This window comes from Rhinolophus sinicus, chromosome 15, assembly GCF_057876585.1.
Source record: "Rhinolophus sinicus isolate RSI-liver-muscle chromosome 15, RSI-T2T, whole genome shotgun sequence".
Classification (NCBI taxonomy): Eukaryota; Metazoa; Chordata; class Mammalia; order Chiroptera; family Rhinolophidae; genus Rhinolophus; species Rhinolophus sinicus.
In genome coordinates this window covers 104,760,864-104,779,728 of record NC_142515.1, presented here as the reverse complement: position 1 = coordinate 104,779,728, position 18,865 = coordinate 104,760,864, and the positions used below count along the sequence as shown (strand labels likewise).

The 18,865-nt window shown below is 43.1% G+C and overlaps 1 protein-coding gene across 12 annotated transcripts in view; it reads left to right on the top strand.

Moving 5' to 3' along the window:
* The window catches only part of EXTL3 (exostosin like glycosyltransferase 3), a 114,992-nt gene that overhangs the window by 91,073 nt on the left and 5,054 nt on the right, over window positions 1–18,865 (top strand). For 6 of the 12 annotated variants that reach the window (XR_016019056.1, XR_012498153.2, XR_016019059.1 and 3 more), the window contains exons 6-8: window positions 2,957–3,085; window positions 8,432–11,085; window positions 11,461–18,501. Coding sequence is in view for 4 of the 12 variants with exons in the window: in XM_019733110.3 (XP_019588669.2) it covers window positions 2,957–3,085; window positions 8,432–8,641 (339 nt within the window). In the remaining 8 variants the exon portion in view is untranslated. Of the gene's footprint in view, window positions 1–2,956; window positions 3,086–8,431; window positions 11,426–11,460; window positions 18,502–18,865 lie in introns of those variants that run through there. The other 6 variants (XR_016019060.1, XM_019733110.3, XM_019733112.3 and 3 more) reach the window with 3 other exon arrangements.

The window sequence follows — 18,865 nt, the reverse complement described above, 5'->3', positions numbered from 1 at the left end:
CTTTGTCTTACTTGTTTGGTTCTTGAAAGCAATTAAGTAGGTCATTCCCTAATCTGGAGCAATCACGTTTTCATTGTAAGTGCCTATCAATAAAAATTTTTGAACTTGTACCTCGCAAATATGCGTACATATTATTTATAAATTATATTTAGATATGTGTACTGCTGTACTTCTAGAAATTTTTATAAGGTTGAGATAAAGGTAGAATGAAGTTTTAAAGTAATATTCTCACTAAGTCCTTAAATTTTAATGAAAGCAATGTGATTGAATATGCTTTATTATTTTTGAAAATCTTGATTTGACACTGTGTGTTATGGTAAGTCAGAGGTCCTTTTTCTAAATTAAGCTTATTTTTGATATTTGGTTTTAATCACTATCCCTGGTGAAATCCCTTATTGCTGGGCTTACTAAGTCATGATACTCATCCACCAATTTGGTAGCATTTTGTTAAAACTGACTAGAATTTCCATCTTCTATGATGCCAATGGGAGGGACTGACCCTTGGGCTGATTGGTTGTGAGGACTGGCTGTGACCACAGTGGAGGAGCTGCTGTGCAGGGGCTGACCCTACAGAGCAGGATTCGCTTTAGCAGGGCTCTGGCACCTGCCCAGTCTGTTGAATAGGGTGTGCTGTCCTTGAAGGCTGCTGGGTGATGCTCTGGCTTGGTCCAAAGATGCCTTATGGGTGTGCCCATTCACAGGGCCTCCTGGGAAGGGCTCCATCACAGGCCAAGTTCAGCTACAACCTGTGCCCTGCCTAGTGTGAGCCACAAAGCAATCCACCTGTCCTGGGCTTGTAGGTGCCTCAAGAGGCCCAGCTGCAAACTGAGACCGGCTGTGGCTTGTGCCAGTCTTAGGGCTGCTCAGCAAGAGGTATGGGGCACACAGAAACCAGGTGCTGCTTGTATGGGTTTTGTGAACCTTTGAGAGATTTTAGGAAAGTCTGTAGTATGAGCCAAGACAGGCTGTCTGTACGGAAAAGCCACTGCAAGTGGCTTGGGTTAACATCCAAACTTTGGGTCAGGCGGGGTCTCCGGGAATCACCAGGTCAGGGCAAATGAACAGTGTTAGCCAGGTTGATGGAGACTCAGATATGGCATCTGCACAATGGGAAGGGGAAGGGCGCAACAAAGAAATAATGGCTTCCACCAGCTCCTGCATCCGAGAGAAAGCTGCTTCTCCAGCCCTTGCCCTGAAGCCAGATAGCTCAGTTTCTACCCGTATGTCCCTGGCATCTTTCGAGCTGCTGCCCCAGCGCTGGAGCTCAGAGCAAGGGAGTCCGTGCGCAGGCTCTTGATGAGGAACGCTTGGGCTGCAGCCGCTGTTGTCTCACTCAGACACAATCTCCGCTGCTTTTCACAGCTAGAAGTTATGGAGACTCTTCTCCCCAGCACTGGAGTGTGGGGATGGGACCCCTCGCTCCTCCGGGGGTGGGGGGGACGACATCCACAGCTGAGCTAACGCTCCCAATTTTTAATGGTCACATGTGGGTGTGGGACCAGCCTGTTCTGCATCTCTGCCCCTCCTACCAGTCTCAAGGGGCCTTCTTCTGTATGTCCTTAGTTGTAGGGCTTTGGTTCGGCTAGACTTCAGGCGATTCTCAGTGATGGTTGTTCTGTAGTTTAGTTGTAATTTTGATGTGGTTATGAGAGGACGTGAGCACAGCGTTTACCTACTTCGCCATCTTGACTGGACAGCTATAATTCACTTCTAAGTTCACCATCGCATAAGTACTTTGCCTCAAGATAACCTGCAAACCACTGTGTGCTACAACAATTTTATGATCATTATAGATTCCACTATTTACGGTAATAAAATATGTAAATCAGTTTTATTGGGCATCTGACCTTTTCATTCATTATCAGCATATTGGCAACACATCACAGTTAACAAGTGTCCTGTTTTATAGTATTTGCCCATCCTATGGTGTAAATATTCTTCTGTGGCTGATTTTAAGTTATCAACATGAGTAGCTAAACATGGAATTGGGAAGAGACAGTCAGTTACGTAGTGTTATGGCTGGTATTTTCACCATATGGATATGATAGACATAAAGAACCTCAAGATAACAGTAAAATAATAGTAATATGTAACAAATTAGTAAGTTGATGAGATTTAGGTGTTATTTTTTAAAATAACATTCAATTTTAATTTTAAGTTTATGTGAGTATAATTTTAGTATTGGCTATTTTTCATAACCGGCTCAAAAAATTCCTAAAGAGTTTCACAGAATTCTAGAAAATCAGCATTTATTAGCGGGTGTGAGCCAGCTTCAGCACACCGCTTTGTGGGCCTTGCAGGACATTTGAGAACTTAGGTTTTTATTCTGAGTGAGATGGGAAGCCACTGAGTTTAGAATAAAGGAGTGACACGTTCGGTTGACCTTGTGTTTTAACATGATGGCTTTGCTGTGCTGAGAAGACTACACAGAAGACAGTACGGCAGCAAGGAGACTATGTGGCTAACTAGGAATAGTCCAGTGAAGAGAGAATGGCGGCTCGGAGCAGGGAGTCACCTGTGGTGACGGTGACAAGTGATCAGATTCTGGAATCTGTGAGGCACTGAAGGATATTTCAGTGAGTTGCTGAGAAGTCTGAGACGATAACCAGGCGATCCCTTATTGCCACTGTCAGAGATAGAATGTTGTTCAACTGAATCAGTGTCTGACCTCATTTGATCAATCTTTACATTGTTGCAAAATCACTGAGGTACCAGGAGATTAAAAGAAATTCGGATTCTCAGAGGGGTTGATAAAGGCAGACTGGATGGGAGAATTCCTCACTGCCGGAGATCCACCTCGGAGGGTGCTGAGCATCCCTGGCCGAACTCCCTAAATGCCAGCGATTGCCACCCCACCCCCAGCTTCCTAACAGCTCCTAGATCCGTGCATATTTTTGCTGAATGCCGAAGAACTGTGTCCTCTAACAGAGTGTGATTCTTTCTCCACCCCTGACAGTATTATGCCTACCTGTATTCTTACGTGATGCCCCAGGCCATCCGAGACATGGTGGATGAATACATCAACTGTGAGGACATTGCCATGAACTTCCTCGTCTCCCACATCACGCGGAAACCCCCCATCAAGGTGAGGGTTCCACCACCGACGGGACAGTGGTGCATGCACACTTAGTTCACTTAGTTTGCAGTCGTGCAGTATGTAACCCTGCCTCCATGTCCTCATCTGTAAAATGGGGGTAATGAGACCATCAACCGTATAGGGTTGTCTTAGGGTTAAATGAGTTGTTAATACAGTGACTCTTCAGTCCTAAGGCGATAGAATTCTGTGTTTGGAAATTGCATGGGAAAAATGTTACATCTTTAATTGTTACTAATCTCTAACTGGAATTTAGCATTTCTCTCAGTTATGAAACAGGCTGCAATTCCTGAGAGCATTTGCAGTAACTATTTTGTCACCAGCAGTACTGATATCACATTGCATTTGTGGCCACATTTCAAAGTATCATTTGTATTCATCACTGCTGTGAAATTTTGGTGGTTATTAACTTTCTCCTAGATCTTGTTGCTTAATGCGTTGATAAAAGAGCACAGGTATTACTGTATTTCAGTGTAATGTGTTTCCTTCGTAATCTCTTGTACTTTATTATATGCATTCAAAACACTGGTGGAGTCTGCAGGCTTCACCAGATTGCCAGACCAGAGTGGCAGGAAGTCCATGGCACAAAAAGTTTAAGAATTTCTGAGTTAATTTCTGTAGATCTCTGAGAATAGTGCCTGACAAATAAGTGAATACTGTATAAGGTATTGACTCCAAAACAAAAATAAAGGTGCCCTCAGAATTCTAGAAATTTGAGTTTTGTTTTTGTCTTTGACTTGCTGAATAGATTTCACCTGAAGATACCAATTTCGTACTGAGTGCACAGAAAGACAGTTCCATCACCCTTCCTGTCATCACTGCAGGTTCAGAAAAGTGAAAGCTCTCCTGGGGAGGGTTGGGGAAGGCCCGGTGAGGGCCTTGCAACTATTAATACTAGAGAATCTGGTGTCAGTTCATAGTAATAGTGTTCATTGGCTATGCTGTCGGTATTTATGTTATGGAATCACACCTGATGTCCTTACAGAGGTGAACAAAAGAATTCAGGTCTTGTTTTCATTATTGTTAAAAGACCTATTATGTAATTTTATAAAATAATAAGTATATCTTTATGGATATCTGTAGTGCCACGAATAAATGATAATCGAGTGCATATGTCATTCTTCTATTTTGAAGGTAAGTTCTAGACTAAGTAGCCACTAGCCCGCAGTAATAACGATAATCAAATCAGACCTTTAGTGGGAAGCCGATTGGTCTTATGCAATAAAGCCTAACAGAGATCGGAAAGCATTTGGGGGCTTTGTGCATCTGTTTATACCTAATCAAACCTTTTCTCAAGTATGGCGCAGGGTTATAACTTAACTCCCGATTACTCTACAGTTTCCTGTATTCCTCAGCCTTCTGCTAAAGCAGTACAAAACAAGAATAATTAGCAAAATAATGCATCATATTGTGTGGATTTTTTTTTTTTAACCCTGAATGATAATAGTCACAATTATTTCGATAAAAATAGTACATTTTCCAGGTACAGTGGTAGATCTGATATTAAACAATGAAAAGCAGACTTCTTTGAAAACTTGAAGGTTAGGGAGGCAAGGTCTTAGAAAGCAATTAACGATTGGTGCAATTTTCTATTCTTCATTTATCCTTTCTTAGGTGCCCAGGGACTGGACTTCAGCCAACATGTATGCTTCCATTTATACCTCCTTAGTAGATCAAAAGACATCCATGAAAGTTTAAAGTCTCTGAGTGATTAGTTACCTAATAATATTATCAGTCACCCTACTGTTACAGACATGATGAAGTTTTCATCTTCATTAAGTGTTGGTTGTCTGCTATATTAATAGGCCAGTGTTCATTAGCTAAACCATCTCTTCAGAGCGAGATGGAAATAATTCACACATGATATACATGATTCTTACCAAGTAAAAACTTGAGAAATAAGTATTCTCTGTGAATTTTCTCAGTCTTATGTGAATATAAGAGGAATTCAGTTTTTAAAATCAAAGGCTCAGGCTCAATAGATTAAGAATGTCTTCAAGTTCTGAGTTAGTTTCTTCAAATTCTGAATCCAATTACGTATTTCATAGTATAGAACCAATTTGAACTAAAAGTTTTTATTAATTTACCTAATTTTAATAGCATCAGGTATATATACTATTTTATGTTTTAAAATAGTAAGATATTTTTGCTTTAAATACTTCAAGTTTAGATTGTTGCTTTGAATAATGTAATGTTATCTTTTCAAGAAGGTGCATGATCTAGAACGTAAATTCTAGAGTCTTTATTCCGAATAAGGATTTGGAGGGAGGTAAGATTGATGTTTAAGGGTATAAACTTATAATGAGTAGTAAATAAGCCATAGAGATCTAATGCATAGTATAATGAACATAGACATAATATTGTACTCTAATTATGTAATATGATAACTATTGCTATATCAGCAATCATTACAAGCCAAGGATGGCTGGCAACACAGGCCTGGAACAGATTGTTCCCTAGAGACGTCAGAGAGAGGAGGAACGTGCTGACACCCTGATTTCAGTCCTGTAGCCTCCAGAACTGTGCAAGAATACATTTTTGTTTTTTCATTAAGTCACTAAGTTTATGGTAATTTGTTAAGCAGCCCTAGGAAACTAATACACTCACTGTCATGCCTTTAGTGGTATCCACTTCATAGTTTTTCTTTATACTTTTGCATACACCTATGTATGCATCCATAAACGCTATGTCTTTTAAAATAAATTGTTTTAAACTTTTTTTTTTAAAACTTGTTTGATTAGTTTTAGGTGTACAAAACAATGTAATAGTTAGACATTTATCATTTACATCCCTCACACAGTGATAACCCCCTCCCCTCCCCTAAAATAAATTTTTTGTATTAAAGTAGATTTAGATTTACAGAAAACCTGTGAAGATAATACAGCATTCCCGTATTACTGCATGGTTTCCCGTTACTGACATCGTACATCAGTATGGTACATATATCCTAATTAATGAACCGATATTGATACATTATATTACCAAAGTCCATCCTTTATTTGGATTGCCTTAGTTTTTGCTCAAAAAACTAGGATGTCATGTAGCAGAATAATAACAAATACAACAAAGAGCCATACATGAGTAAACCCTGTGCTCTCAACTCATGGTTCCCACATTCTTGGACCCCATTCCATGCTTCTCCGGGGCAGAAGGGCTGGCTGGTGCACGGCCATCTCCCTGCTGGTCTGGGTAACTAGTTCACGCCCAGGGCACAGGCTGAACACGTGGAATGAGGCCAGAGAGATTGCACCTGCTTCCCCGATGAAGGCCCTAAGGGAGGCTCTGGACCTGGGGGGACCACTGGCCTAAAAACCCCAGACTGATCTACGCCCTGCAAGTCTCTTACCAAAATTCCCACTAACTGGACAGGTTAGAGAAGAGATACATGTTGGCTGCCTCCAAGCCAGGTTTTGGTCTTCAGTAAACAGGGATAAATACAAAACGTGTTGCACAAGTGAGCTTGAACAGAACGGGGCGTAGCGGGTGAAAGGTTCCAAAGCCCCATTTCGGACGCAGGGGAGGGGGGAAGGAGGGGAGACGGATGTGTCTGCTGTGGTCACTACTGCGGCCGGTCCTGTCCTCCTCTCCTGCCCGACCCTGCAGTTCCGCCCAGCTTCCGGAATCTGCCCTCAGGTGGCCCTGAGCTCTCATGAGGGAGTCTTCCTGAGAGCGGGAGGTTCTCCCACACCACCTCCCCGTCCGAGGATGTGGGCTTCCAGGAGGCAGAAGGCGCAGCTCTGGGAGCAGGAAGGAGAGAGGAGGCGGGAGAATGACAGGAAGTCAGTGTTTTTTCTGTTTCAGGATCAGTTTTGCCTGTTTCAAACTTTATATCAATGGAGTTGTACAGTATCACTTCATGTCTCTTAACCTTGCTTTTGTCTTTTTTGAAAGCTTTTTGTCAGTATTTTCCATTTTGGGTAATCATTTTAGTATCCTTTTCATCACTGATTTTTTCTTCATACCCATCCGTTGAGTGTCTGATTTAATTCAATATACTTTTCATTTCCATTATTCTATTTGTTTTTTTTTTCTTCGTATCCTAGGACTTTTTTGATAGTCCCTTGTTTCTTCCATCAAACTTGAAGAAACCTTTCAAAATGTCATCATAGTGTGATATACATTTATTGTTACAGTCAGTCACTCTCATAATCCTGCTATTTTGCAGTGTTTTGGGGTCTGATTCTGTGGTTTGTTTCTGCAGATTTCTCCCTCATGTGGCTCATTCCCTTTTTTTGTGACTTAACTGTGAGATCATACTCTTTGGGATTTTGCTTGTGTGTTTCTTTGAGGCCTGAATTTACACCTGAGAGGATTTGCATTTGCTTCTTCCCAGGCAGTGCCTGGGGTCACTGCCTGCCTACCTGAGACCGTTTCAGCTAAATGAGCACCTTGGGGCTTTTCAAGACACAAGTAACAGAAGCTCTAGCCTCAGATGTGCGAGGGCCAGCTGTGGTTATAAATTCTCCGAGGTGCTGTTTCCTTCTCCACTTAGAGCTGAGAAGGAGCAGGAAACATTTCCTCACCATCTCTCTGTGGGGCTGCCTCCAGCCCACACAGCCTTCCGGTGGGTCCCAGTGTTTCAAAGTCTCCAATCTGAATTCACGGCTCTTGCTTCCCCAGCCTGAAAAAGAATCCACACTCCTGGCTATCTCATTAGATTCAGGCTTTTTCTTTATTTTGGCCTCTGAGGATTTTATTTCATTCATTACATTTCATTTCATTTCTTTCCTTACAAGCTCAGCCATATATTTAAAGAAACGATTTATATATTCTGCTTTTTCAGGTATTCTGTGCTGAGGGGTTCTTATGTTATTTGGTCTGCCACACTGTTGGTAGTGAAACTGTGACATTATTCTTCACACTTTTCTAATTGCTTGAAATTTCATAATAACTACTAAACTATAATATGACCATTTTCCCACGTCTTTAAATATGATTTTCTTAAACATCTTTTGAAATGGATGTGTAGTACTTTATAATTAACCAGTCCCCCTTTGATGGGTAGTTTTCCAGTATTTTGCTATTAATATTGATGAAATGAACAGCTTTATGCCTACATTTTCCTGTGTGACCAAGATGAACACTAGAAGTAGGGTTGCTGGGACAGGTGACACAAGGCACTGAAGGCTTGTGATGCATCTGGCACGTGTAGGCCGTGAGTGGTGCGCACCCTTACTGATGACGTAGGTACACGGTGGCAGGCAGAGCGCGCTGCTGGCTCTGGCCCGACAGCTATGAGTGAACGCGGCACCAGCCATCGTCACTGTGGAGACGGAGGCACTTCTGTCGGGATCAGCACCGCAATTCTCACTCTGCGCTCTCCTTCCCTGTCCCCAGGTGACCTCACGGTGGACTTTCCGATGCCCGGGATGCCCTCAGGCCCTCTCCCATGATGACTCCCACTTTCACGAGCGGCACAAATGTATCAACTTTTTTGTCAAGGTGTACGGCTACATGCCCCTGCTGTACACGCAGTTCAGGGTGGACTCTGTGCTCTTCAAGACCCGTCTGCCCCACGACAAGACCAAGTGCTTCAAGTTCATCTAGGGGCATTGCAGGTTTGGGGGCGAGGAGGGGCAGAGGAGGGAAGTGGCTCCTAAGTCCTAGCCATTGCAGGACCTCAGGGACGTCCCTCCGCTGGGAGAGGGGGCAGCAAGACTAGGAACAGCTGCTTCGCTCTTGAAGTTGGCCACACTGGGCCTGGAACCCTGGTCAGAGGACACTGGGGTTCCCTACACAGGGCACTGACTGATAGCTGACACTGAGGACATGGGGACTCTGGAGAGTCTCACACAGTTCATAAGCCCAGGACAGCTGGTTTGTGGTTTTTAAATTCAGTAACAACTATTATTATTTAAAAAGTTTCAGATTTGCCATTCAAGGCTTATTTATATATGTGTGTATATATATACATATATGTGTACACACACACACACACACACACACTGCGGGGTTATTTGAAGTTCCTGCCTGTCTCACAAAGTGAGGGACCCACCGAGACTCCTGATGTTGTGTATTTGGGTGGCGATGGATCCAGCCTCACGGTATCTGGCTCATCCTGAAAGGTCATCTCCATCCTTCCCAGGGGCATCTGTGTGCGGAAGCCAGGAAGGGCCGGGCTGGCCCTCTAAGGGCCCTGGACGAGACAGGACCTGTCAGTTTGTTCGTTTCCCCTTTCTGTTGCCAACCAACTTGTCGTCTCCTCTCACTTGAGTCCTGGAGGACCTTTGGGAACAGCTGAGCTTCCCGGGGCTGGGTGCAGTGGTGTTGAGGACTCAGTGCTGGTCCTTGCTCTCCCATTCTCTTCCCTGTTTGAAAGAAGAATGAGGAAGGAAGGAAACCTGAAGACGGCACTCCCAAACGGCTCTTTCTCCAGCCCTCCTTCTAAAAAACATGTGCTTTGGCTTCAGGCTTTCCTGAAGGTTGTCTCTTATGTTAGAGAACGGAAAACTGTCAGGCTGCACTTGCAGGTGTGGCCTGAGTGGTCTGCAGGTTAGCGTGTCTCTGTGGCGTAGAACGAGCGAGCGTCCTTTGCGGCTCCCCACCCGGCTGGCCGGGAAGTCTTACAGCAAGGCACCTGCCTTGGGATAAATACCTTGGTGAAATTCACCTCCCCCCCTCCTTTGTCTGAACCCACATCCTATGTTATCTGTAGCTTTTGGATCACTAATGCCTGGTTGGTGCCAGGACCCCTTGAAGCTTGGTATGTGCCAGAACAACGGGAAGGTATTTGTTAGGTTCAGCTCAAATGTAGCCTGAAATTTAACAGGCGTTTTCACCCCACATTACAACTTTCCACTCCAGGTTTAAATTTCTATTCCCTGGGCTGAAAAGGAAACAAGCAATTTTTTTTTTTTTTTTTTTTTTTTTTTTTTTTGGTGGCGGTGGCAGTAGAAGAAGGTGTGAGTGGCGCTGGGCAGGGATTTAGCCCATGACTTCTCCCATTTTTCTGGACCCCCCTTTCTTCCAGTGGAGCTGAGTGTAGGTGTTTCCTGCGACTGAACAAAAGTTCAGGTCTGTCTGGGTCATGCACATGCCTTAAACCAGTTCTGTCGTCCCCAGACTTGGACACCCTGTGCTGCCATTTCTTGGGGGCACATTGTCCTGTGACCTGCCTGTGCCCGGGGGTTTCTTCCAGGACTGCCTTGAAGCCAGGCCCTGTCCTGTAGATACCACCCACTGCAGGGCTTGCTTGACCTGAGGGACGTCTCATCGGCAACCGGACCAGGGCTGCTCAGAGGACGTGCCCTGCAGACGTGCCCACTGGCATCTTGTAGCTCCCCTGCTGAGGCGACTACCTAGGGAACTGAGTGAAGCTTCTCAGCAACTCACAAAGGGGTGCAGACTCTGCATCCTAACTTTCTAACAGCCTTTCCTTCTGACTTTATTCTTTTAAGCAGTAGCCTTCTTCCCTCCGGGAAGCCAAAGAGTGTGGTGTTTTGAGCTCTGTATGTGGCTGCTAGTTTTATCTTGTTTATTTTAATGTGAGGAACTCATAAATTGACCTTCAGTGGGACATGGTGAGAAAGGAGCAGTGTGTTGGGCCCCCTTTGGTGGAGTCCCCGAATGCTGGGTCCCTGAATGCTGGAGGTAGATCCACGAGGAGCTGAACGGTCAGCGATTGCGGGGAACAGCCAGGTGTGCTGCAGGGACGGTTATGATGTCAGAACTTCCAACTAGGAGGACACTGTTTGGACTGGAATGGACACTGACGTGAAGAACCCACACGGCAGGCTCTGGGGGACACTGGCTGTGTTCTCACGGGACTCTCCTCAGTAGCAAGAAGCAGGGCTCAGCTCTTCCAGGTCGCTGGTTAGGTGCTCCTGGAGGACGGCTGCTGCCTTTTGCAAGGGAGAGGCCCAGCTCTGTGCTTAGAAGGCCGTTGATGCTGCTCCGTCACCTTGGACATCCAGCCATCGCCTCACCCCCGGGACGCACCGCAATGGGAGAACAGCTCTGCAGATCGACGGGGGTTTCTTCGGCACCTGCAGGTAACACCTGCCTCGTCTGCTCCCAGGGCCCGGACATCCTGGCCTCCTGGCCACGTGCTTCCCCGCGAGGGCAGCCCCGTCTGAGCCTGTGCTCCTCCGGCAGCTGCTGTGCGGTGGCCTGCGCCCCAGCTGGCGGGGGCGTCGGCGGGGGGCATAGCCTGTTGCGTAGCCGCCTGCCTTGTCCTGCTCAGGGAGCTCCTGCTGTGCAATGATGGCACTTTGAAGGGGGAAGCTCTGATATCCATGCCACATCCATCCACCCCACCCCTTTTCCAGTCATGAGCACAACGGTCTTTCATTGGATTTTGTAAAAAAATAAAGTAAATGGAGACTAACTGCAGCAGCTCGGAGGTCTTTTGTGATTTGCCTTTGCAGGGACTGAAGAGTGACCTGAGAGAAGATGCCTGTGATTCCAGGGCGCCACCAATGCATGGCCAGCATGACTGCTGTGACAGCTGGTCCCAGGGCAGCCTCGTACCTGAGCCTCTGATGCTGTAAACGCGTGGACGTGGGCAGCCTGCCGGTGTCCGCTCCTGGGATTAGCCACTTGGTTACATAGGAACTTAGGGGTCATTTAACTGGTCGTGTGGGATGTGGGATGGCAAGTGGCATGTATGTCACCTTTTATTTTTTCATAGTAATTTAACAAAGTGTATGTGTGTTTGTGTGTGTGTTTGTGTGTTCCAGTCCAAAGGAGAGGAAGGGAGGGGAGAGGAGAGGATTGCTTCGAATGGCCCAGGTTGGGCTACGGGTTGTTCTGTTGACTTACAACGAGCCACTAGCACCTGCATCTAGTTGGTGCTTCTTAACTATCAGAGCCCAGTCCTTTTGGTGGCTGGGGGGTCAGCCGTCCTGAGGGGAGAGGCCTGACTCAGGCACTGGAGGAGACAGAGAGACAGGAAGGGGATGGGAAGCCGGGGAAAAGCCGAGGTGGGGGTGCTCCTCTCCTGGGCTCTGCAGTGTCACCTCACTGGTCAAGACTCAGCTGATGGTCCCTTTACGGACCTTCCTTCTCTTAAGTCACTGTTCCCCCCCCTCCCCCCATCTCCTATCAGAGCAGCCTGACCTGTCTTTTACCTCACCGTACACTGTAATGGTTTATAGTTCTGCTTCCCACACCAGATTGTAAGCCTCCTGACTAGAGCAGATGATAGTAAGCACAGAATCGTTTTTTGTTGAATTAATGATTTGACAAAAAAACTAAAGAGGGTGACAGAGAAATCATAGTTGGCAACAAGCTGAACAGTCGTCAGTACTGTGTGCTTTTGGAACTCGGTAGTGTGATGTGGGATGAAGCAGATAGTCACAGGAAGCCTGGCACAGGATGGCCCGAAGTCTATTCCCGGTTATTACTTAAATCTTCATTAACAAAGGAGGATGAGAGCGCCCGCCAAGAAGAGTTAAAGGCACAGAATGGATTCCAGAAGAGATCAGTAAGGTGGGAAGCCTCGCCGGGGACCAGGTTTGGTTTGCTATTTAGTTTCATCTGCTTCTTGACCTGTCTTAATTATGTAAATTATTGTAGGGCTGTCATGTTAGAATTTAAACTGTTTAGATTTTATTTAAACTATTGGTCCCAATATTCCATTATAAAAAATTTCAATTTTATAATGAAAGTTATAGGAATGTTTAAATAATTTTTACAGTATAAACCTGTATACCTAACAGCCATTTTACTGTACTTGCTTAATCGCTATCTACACATTCATCCCTCTATCCATCCTCTAGTCATCCGTTCATCCACCCTGTTTTTGGTTTAGTTCTAAGTAAATACTGACATTAATGCATTTCCTTCTAAATACATAAGCACACACATCATTAACTGGAGGTCAATATTAGTTTCTATGTTTAATGTAAAATTTATATACTGAAATGCACAAATCCTAAGTACATGCTCCTGAGTTTCAACAATTGTGTGCATCTATGTGCCCTAAACCCCTAAGATATAGAACATGATTAGCAAACCTCATGTTCTTTCCTAGTCAATCTCCACCTCCATCCCCAGACATAACCAATGTCCTGATTTTTAAAAAATCTTGGATTAGTTTTCCCTGTTTTAGATTTTCATACAAATGACGTCACACAATTTTTACTCTTTTATGCAAGGCTTCTAGAAACTTGGCGTAGATTCAGCCAATTGTATGAATTAGTGACTTGTTCCTTTTATTGCTGAGTAGTATTCCCAAATGTAATATAACGGCAGTTGTCCATTCATTCTGGACAGCACTTGGGCTGTTTCCAGTTTTTGGCTATTCTGAATAAAACTGCTATGAAGATTCATGTGTAAGTCTTTTTGTGGATTTGTTTTTCTCTTTGGTAAATACGTAGCAGTGGTATTGGTGTGTGACAAGGCAGGTATATAAATGTTTAGTTTTATGAGGAACCACCAGACCTCTTTCCAAAATGATTGTACCCACTTTGCACTCCCACAAATAACTGAGAGTCCGGTTCCACAGCCTCACAATCTATGGTGGTGTCAGTCTGCAATGTTATGCTAGCCATTCTGGTGGGAAGTAACGGTATCTTGTCGTTTCATTTTGCATTTCCCTGATGACGTTAAGAACCTTTTCATGTGTTTATGCTCGTTATGTGTATTTCCTTTGTGAAGTATCTGGACAACTCTTTTGCCCATTTAACACAGCTTGGTTTGTCTTTCTTTTTTAAATGGACTTTTTAATATATATCTATTTTTTTAGCAGTTTTAGGTTTAGAAAAAAATTGAGCAGAAAGTAGAGTTCCTCCTCCCCCACTTGTTAACATCTTGTATTCGTGTGGTACATTTGTTACAATTGATGTCAGTAGTGACATATTAAATAAAGTCATAGGTAACATTAGGGTTCATTCCTTCTGCAGTATATTCTGTGGGATTTGACAAAGTGTGATGACATGGACCCACTACTATAGTATCCCACAGAAGTTTCCTAAAGTCCTTTGTGCTCCACCTATTACTCATCCTTCCCTCTCTCCTTCCCTTTTCGCTGTCTCCATAGTTTTGCCTTTTCCAGAACGTCATATAGTTGGAATCATATATGTGTAGCCTTTGCAGATTGGCTTTTCACGTGGCAACATGCATTTACGTTTCCTTCATCTTTTTGTGGTTTGGTAGCTCGTTTCTTTGTATTGCTGAATAACATTCCATTGTCTTGACGGCATTGCTTTTTTTTATTGTTGAGTTACAGGAATTCTTTACCCTGGATACCAGTCCATTGTCAGATACAGGTTTTGTGACTATTTTTCCCAGTTTGTGGCTTGCCTATCCATTTTCTTTATGGTGTTTTCTGAGGAACAGAAAGAAACCTTTAATTTTGATGAGGCCTAATTTTTAACTTTTTTCTTGTTCTTGCTTGCTGTGACTCCAGAAACCTGTGCCTACCCCAAGTCATGGAGATACTCTTCTTTGTTTTCCACTAAAAGCTTTATCCTGTTAGCTTTTACACTTAGGTCTAGGATCCATCTCAAATTAACATTTGTATGTGGTGTGTGATAGTGCTTAAGCTTCTAATTATTATTATTTTTTTTTTCTATATGAATATCTAGTCATTCTAGGTTAAAAAGACTTTCCTTTCTCCATTGAATTGGTTTGGGGCCTTTGTTGAAAATGTTATGACTGTGTACGTGTGTGTGGTTCTTTCTGAGCTTTTTCTGTTGTGCTGATTTGTCTGTCCTTGTCTGCACCATGCGGTGTGGATTCATGCAGCTTTCTAGTTAGTCTGAAATAAAGTAGTGTTAAGGCTTCCAACTTGTTCATCTTTCTCAAGACTGCTCTGGTATTATAGTTACTTTGTATTTCTATGTATAAATTTCAGAATTAGTTTGCCAATTTCTTCAAAAACTGCTAGAATTTAAAAATGTTTACTTTCATAAAATCTACGTAACTTAAAAAAGACTACTTTAGCCATTTGTAAGTATACGATTCAGTACCATAGTACATTCACAGTGTGTAACCATCACCACCAACAATTGCCAGAACTTGATCATCTTTCCAAACCCATTAAACAACCCCCCCACCCCCAACCCTTTCAGCCTGACAACCTCTATTTTGTCTCTACAGATTTGTCTATTCTGGACATTCATATAAATGGAATAATACAATAGTCTTCTGTGTCCAGTTTATTTTACTTAGCATGTTTTTAAGATTCATCTGTTATAGTATGCATTATAATTTCATTTGTTTTTATGGCTGGATTATAACCACACACAGCATATTTGGCTTATTCAGACACTTGGGTTCCTTCCACCTTTTGGCCACTGTAAGTAATGCTGCTTTAAACACAGGTGGACAAATATCTGTTTGGATTCCTGCTTTCAGTTCTTTTGGGTAGATACCTATCAATAGAATTGCTGGATCATACGGTAACTCAATGTTCAACTTTTTGAGGAACTCCCAAAATGTTTTCCACAGCAGCTGCACCGTTGTATATTCCCACCAGCAACACACAAGGGTTGCAATTTCTCCACATCCTGGCCAACATTTGTTAATTGAAAATTTTATTATAGCCATTCTAGTGGGTGTGAAGTGGTACCTCACTGTGTGTTTGATTTGCATTTCCCTGATGACTAATGATATTTCATGTGCTTATTGGCTATTTGTATATCTTTGAGAATATAGAAATAGAGACTATTGAGTAGAGAAATGTCTATTCAGTCCTTTGCTTAGTTTTTAAATTTGGTTGTTTGCTTTTTTGTTGTTATCCACTAGCATTTCGATGGTGTTGTATTTGTATTACCAATGGGTAGAATTGAAATACTAATATTGAGTCGTTAATCCGTGAACATGATGTATCTCTTCATGCAGTCAGATCTTTAATTTCTGTCAGCAAGATTGAGACTCTGAGTATAGAAATCTTACACATCTTTTCACAAGTCTATTCCCAAGTATGTTTTTTCACACTGAGTGCTCTGCAATCTTGCTAGCTTCACTTGTTAACTCTAGTAATTGTTTTGTAAATTTCTTTGGATTTTCTATATAAACACTCTTTTGCTCATGGTCCTGGGAACCTGTCCTCTGTACTTGTGAGAGGTTTGGGAGAAACTTCTATTTGGTCTGTTATGGTGGTCGGCTAGTCATCAGAGATGGTGCAATGCACAGAATAGAATAGGTGCTTCGTGAATGCTCACCAATGAGGATTGGACGGGCCTACTGATGATTGAAAAAGACTTTGTGAAATCAAAGTTCATTTTTTCAAGGTATTGTGAATGTTGTAACTAGTTACTAGGTTAAAATTTACATTAGATCATCTAAAGAATGTTACCAAACTTTTAGTTGATAATGTGTTTAGTAGCCTAAAACGTATATATTATGCAAATTAAAGTTCCTTTTTCTTTGTGATTGATTGCACAGTTGTATGTCAGGAAGACTTATAAGTGGGTTAGGAATAATTACTGTGGCTGTAGAAGGGTGAAGGGTAAATCTTGCAACATAAGAATTATTATGCAGAGGCTATTCTCCATTTTTTCAGAGGCCTCAGATAACAACATAAGAGAAACAAGAAATAGTCTACATACCTGAAGGCAAGATGTGGGCAAGACACCTTTTAAAGACGTATGGCCCTATGACTCAAAAATGCTTAAGTCTAATATGTGTCAAATGTGCCCCCCCCCCCCGCTTTAATGAGATATTGACATATAACCTGTGAATTTAAGGTAGGGGTGTCCAAACTGCGGCCCGCGGGCCAACTGCGGCCTGCAAGCCATTGTTAATTGGCCCGCAGCAAATTTCAAAAATATATTTAGTTTACTTAAATAAACCCGGCTGTTTGTATATTTTACTGCATATGGCCCTTGGTGAAAACCGTTGAAAAAGTTTGGACACCCCTGGTTTAAGGTGTACAACATAATGATCTGATGCATGTGTACACTGAGAAATAAGCTTCGTTAACTCCATCTCCACATAATCACCATTTTTGTGGTGACAACTTTTAAGATCTACACTCTTTTCAAGTATGTAATACAGTATTGTTAATTACAGCCACCATGCTGTACAGTCCATCCCCAGAACTTACTCATAGTTAGAAGTTGTACCCTTTGATCAAAAGCTCTCCATTTCCCCCAATTCCCAGCCCTTGGAAACTCCCATTCTACTCTCTACTTCTCTGAGTTCAGCTGTTTTAGATTCCACATCTGAGAGAGAACATACAGTATTTTTCTATCTCTGTCACGTTTATTTCACTAGCATAATGCCCTCAAGGTCCGTCCATGTTGCTGCAAATGTGAGAATTTCCTTCTTTCTCGTGGCTAAATAATATTCCGTGTATATCACATCATCTTTATCCGTTCATCTGTTGACACTCAGGTTGTTTCCATATCTTGGCTATTGTGAATGATACCCCAGTGAAATGGGGGTGCAGATATCTCTCTGAGATCCTGTTTCATTTCCTTTGGCTATGTACCCAGGACGGAATTGCTGGATCAGACGGTAGTTTAATTTCTAATTTTTTGAGGAACCTCCATCCTGTTTTCCACAGTGGCTGCACCAGTTTACATTGCAACCAACAGTGCCCAAGGGTTCCCTTTTCTCTACATCCTTGCTAAGATTTATTTCTTGTGTTTTTGATAACAGCCATTGTAATAGGTGTGAGATGACATCTCACTGTGGCTTTGATTTGCATTTCCCTGATGATTAGTGATGTTGAGAGCATTTTCATGTACCTGTTGGCCATTTGATATTTTCTTTGGAAAAATGTCTATTCAAGTCCTTTACCCATTTTAAAATCAGATTTTTTTTTGCTATTGAGACTGTGGTTTATTTCTTAAACTCATGATCAGTGTTGGCTGTAGCCTCTAGCATGATTAGTCATTTCTGGGCTCAGTTCTAGACTGCCTGTCTCCAGGATTTAACTGTGACTTTCTCGAGAATTGTAGCTGGTTATTTCTACCTCATACTAGATTTAAATAAGAGGAATGTTATTTACCCTTCGTTCCACTATAGTGACTTGGAGACCATCGGTGTTTCCTACCTGACCACAGTGCGGCTTGAAACACTGGGACAGCACTTACCTTTCCGTAATGCTGGAGGGGAAACACGGGGCTCAGGGCCAGAGAAGAGAAGTGTCTCCCTTTGCTACCCCCCGTTTGGCTCATATGAATATATTATATAGTTTGGAGGTTTCTTCACTCTTACTTGTGTGGATACTTCCTTGTAGTTTGGAAAAGCCAACTCCTGCCTTTATAGGACAACTGAGTGGGCGCAAAGCTTCAAGTTCTACGGGGATCAAGGAGGGGAGCAGCTGTTACCGGACAGGCACGTCTCCCCTTCCCGGCCGGCTCCTAGTCCCGATACTCACACGCGACGTTATGGTACGGCGGACGTCACTTACTGGCTCTGTGTTTTGGGGAAAGTTACTTAACCTCTGTACCTCAGTTTCCTCATCCGACATCTTGACTGTAGCCAAGCCAGGAGCACCCAGCTAAGAAACGGTGAGCCAGTGTTTGTTGCTTTAAGCCACTAAGTCTTGGGGTAATCTGTTACAGCAATAGACATATCACTTCTTAGATGAAAAGAAATAATAAAATCAGGTTCCTCCATGCTGTTTTTAATGGTTTTCACTTACTATTTAATTAATCATTAAGATTTTGTTGTGCTTCGGTGGAAATTTTTCTAGGTTTAAGACTCTTTGCCAGGTCCGTCTCAATAGTCAGTGGGCTGCATTTCCAACACCAGAGCCACCAGCAGTGCTATAATGACAGCACTCGAGGGCAGGTTTTGCCATTTCTGCAGGCTTCTACTAACCAGCCTGGTGTGGTATCCAGGTAGCTGAGGTCTAGGTAGAGTCATGCGTAA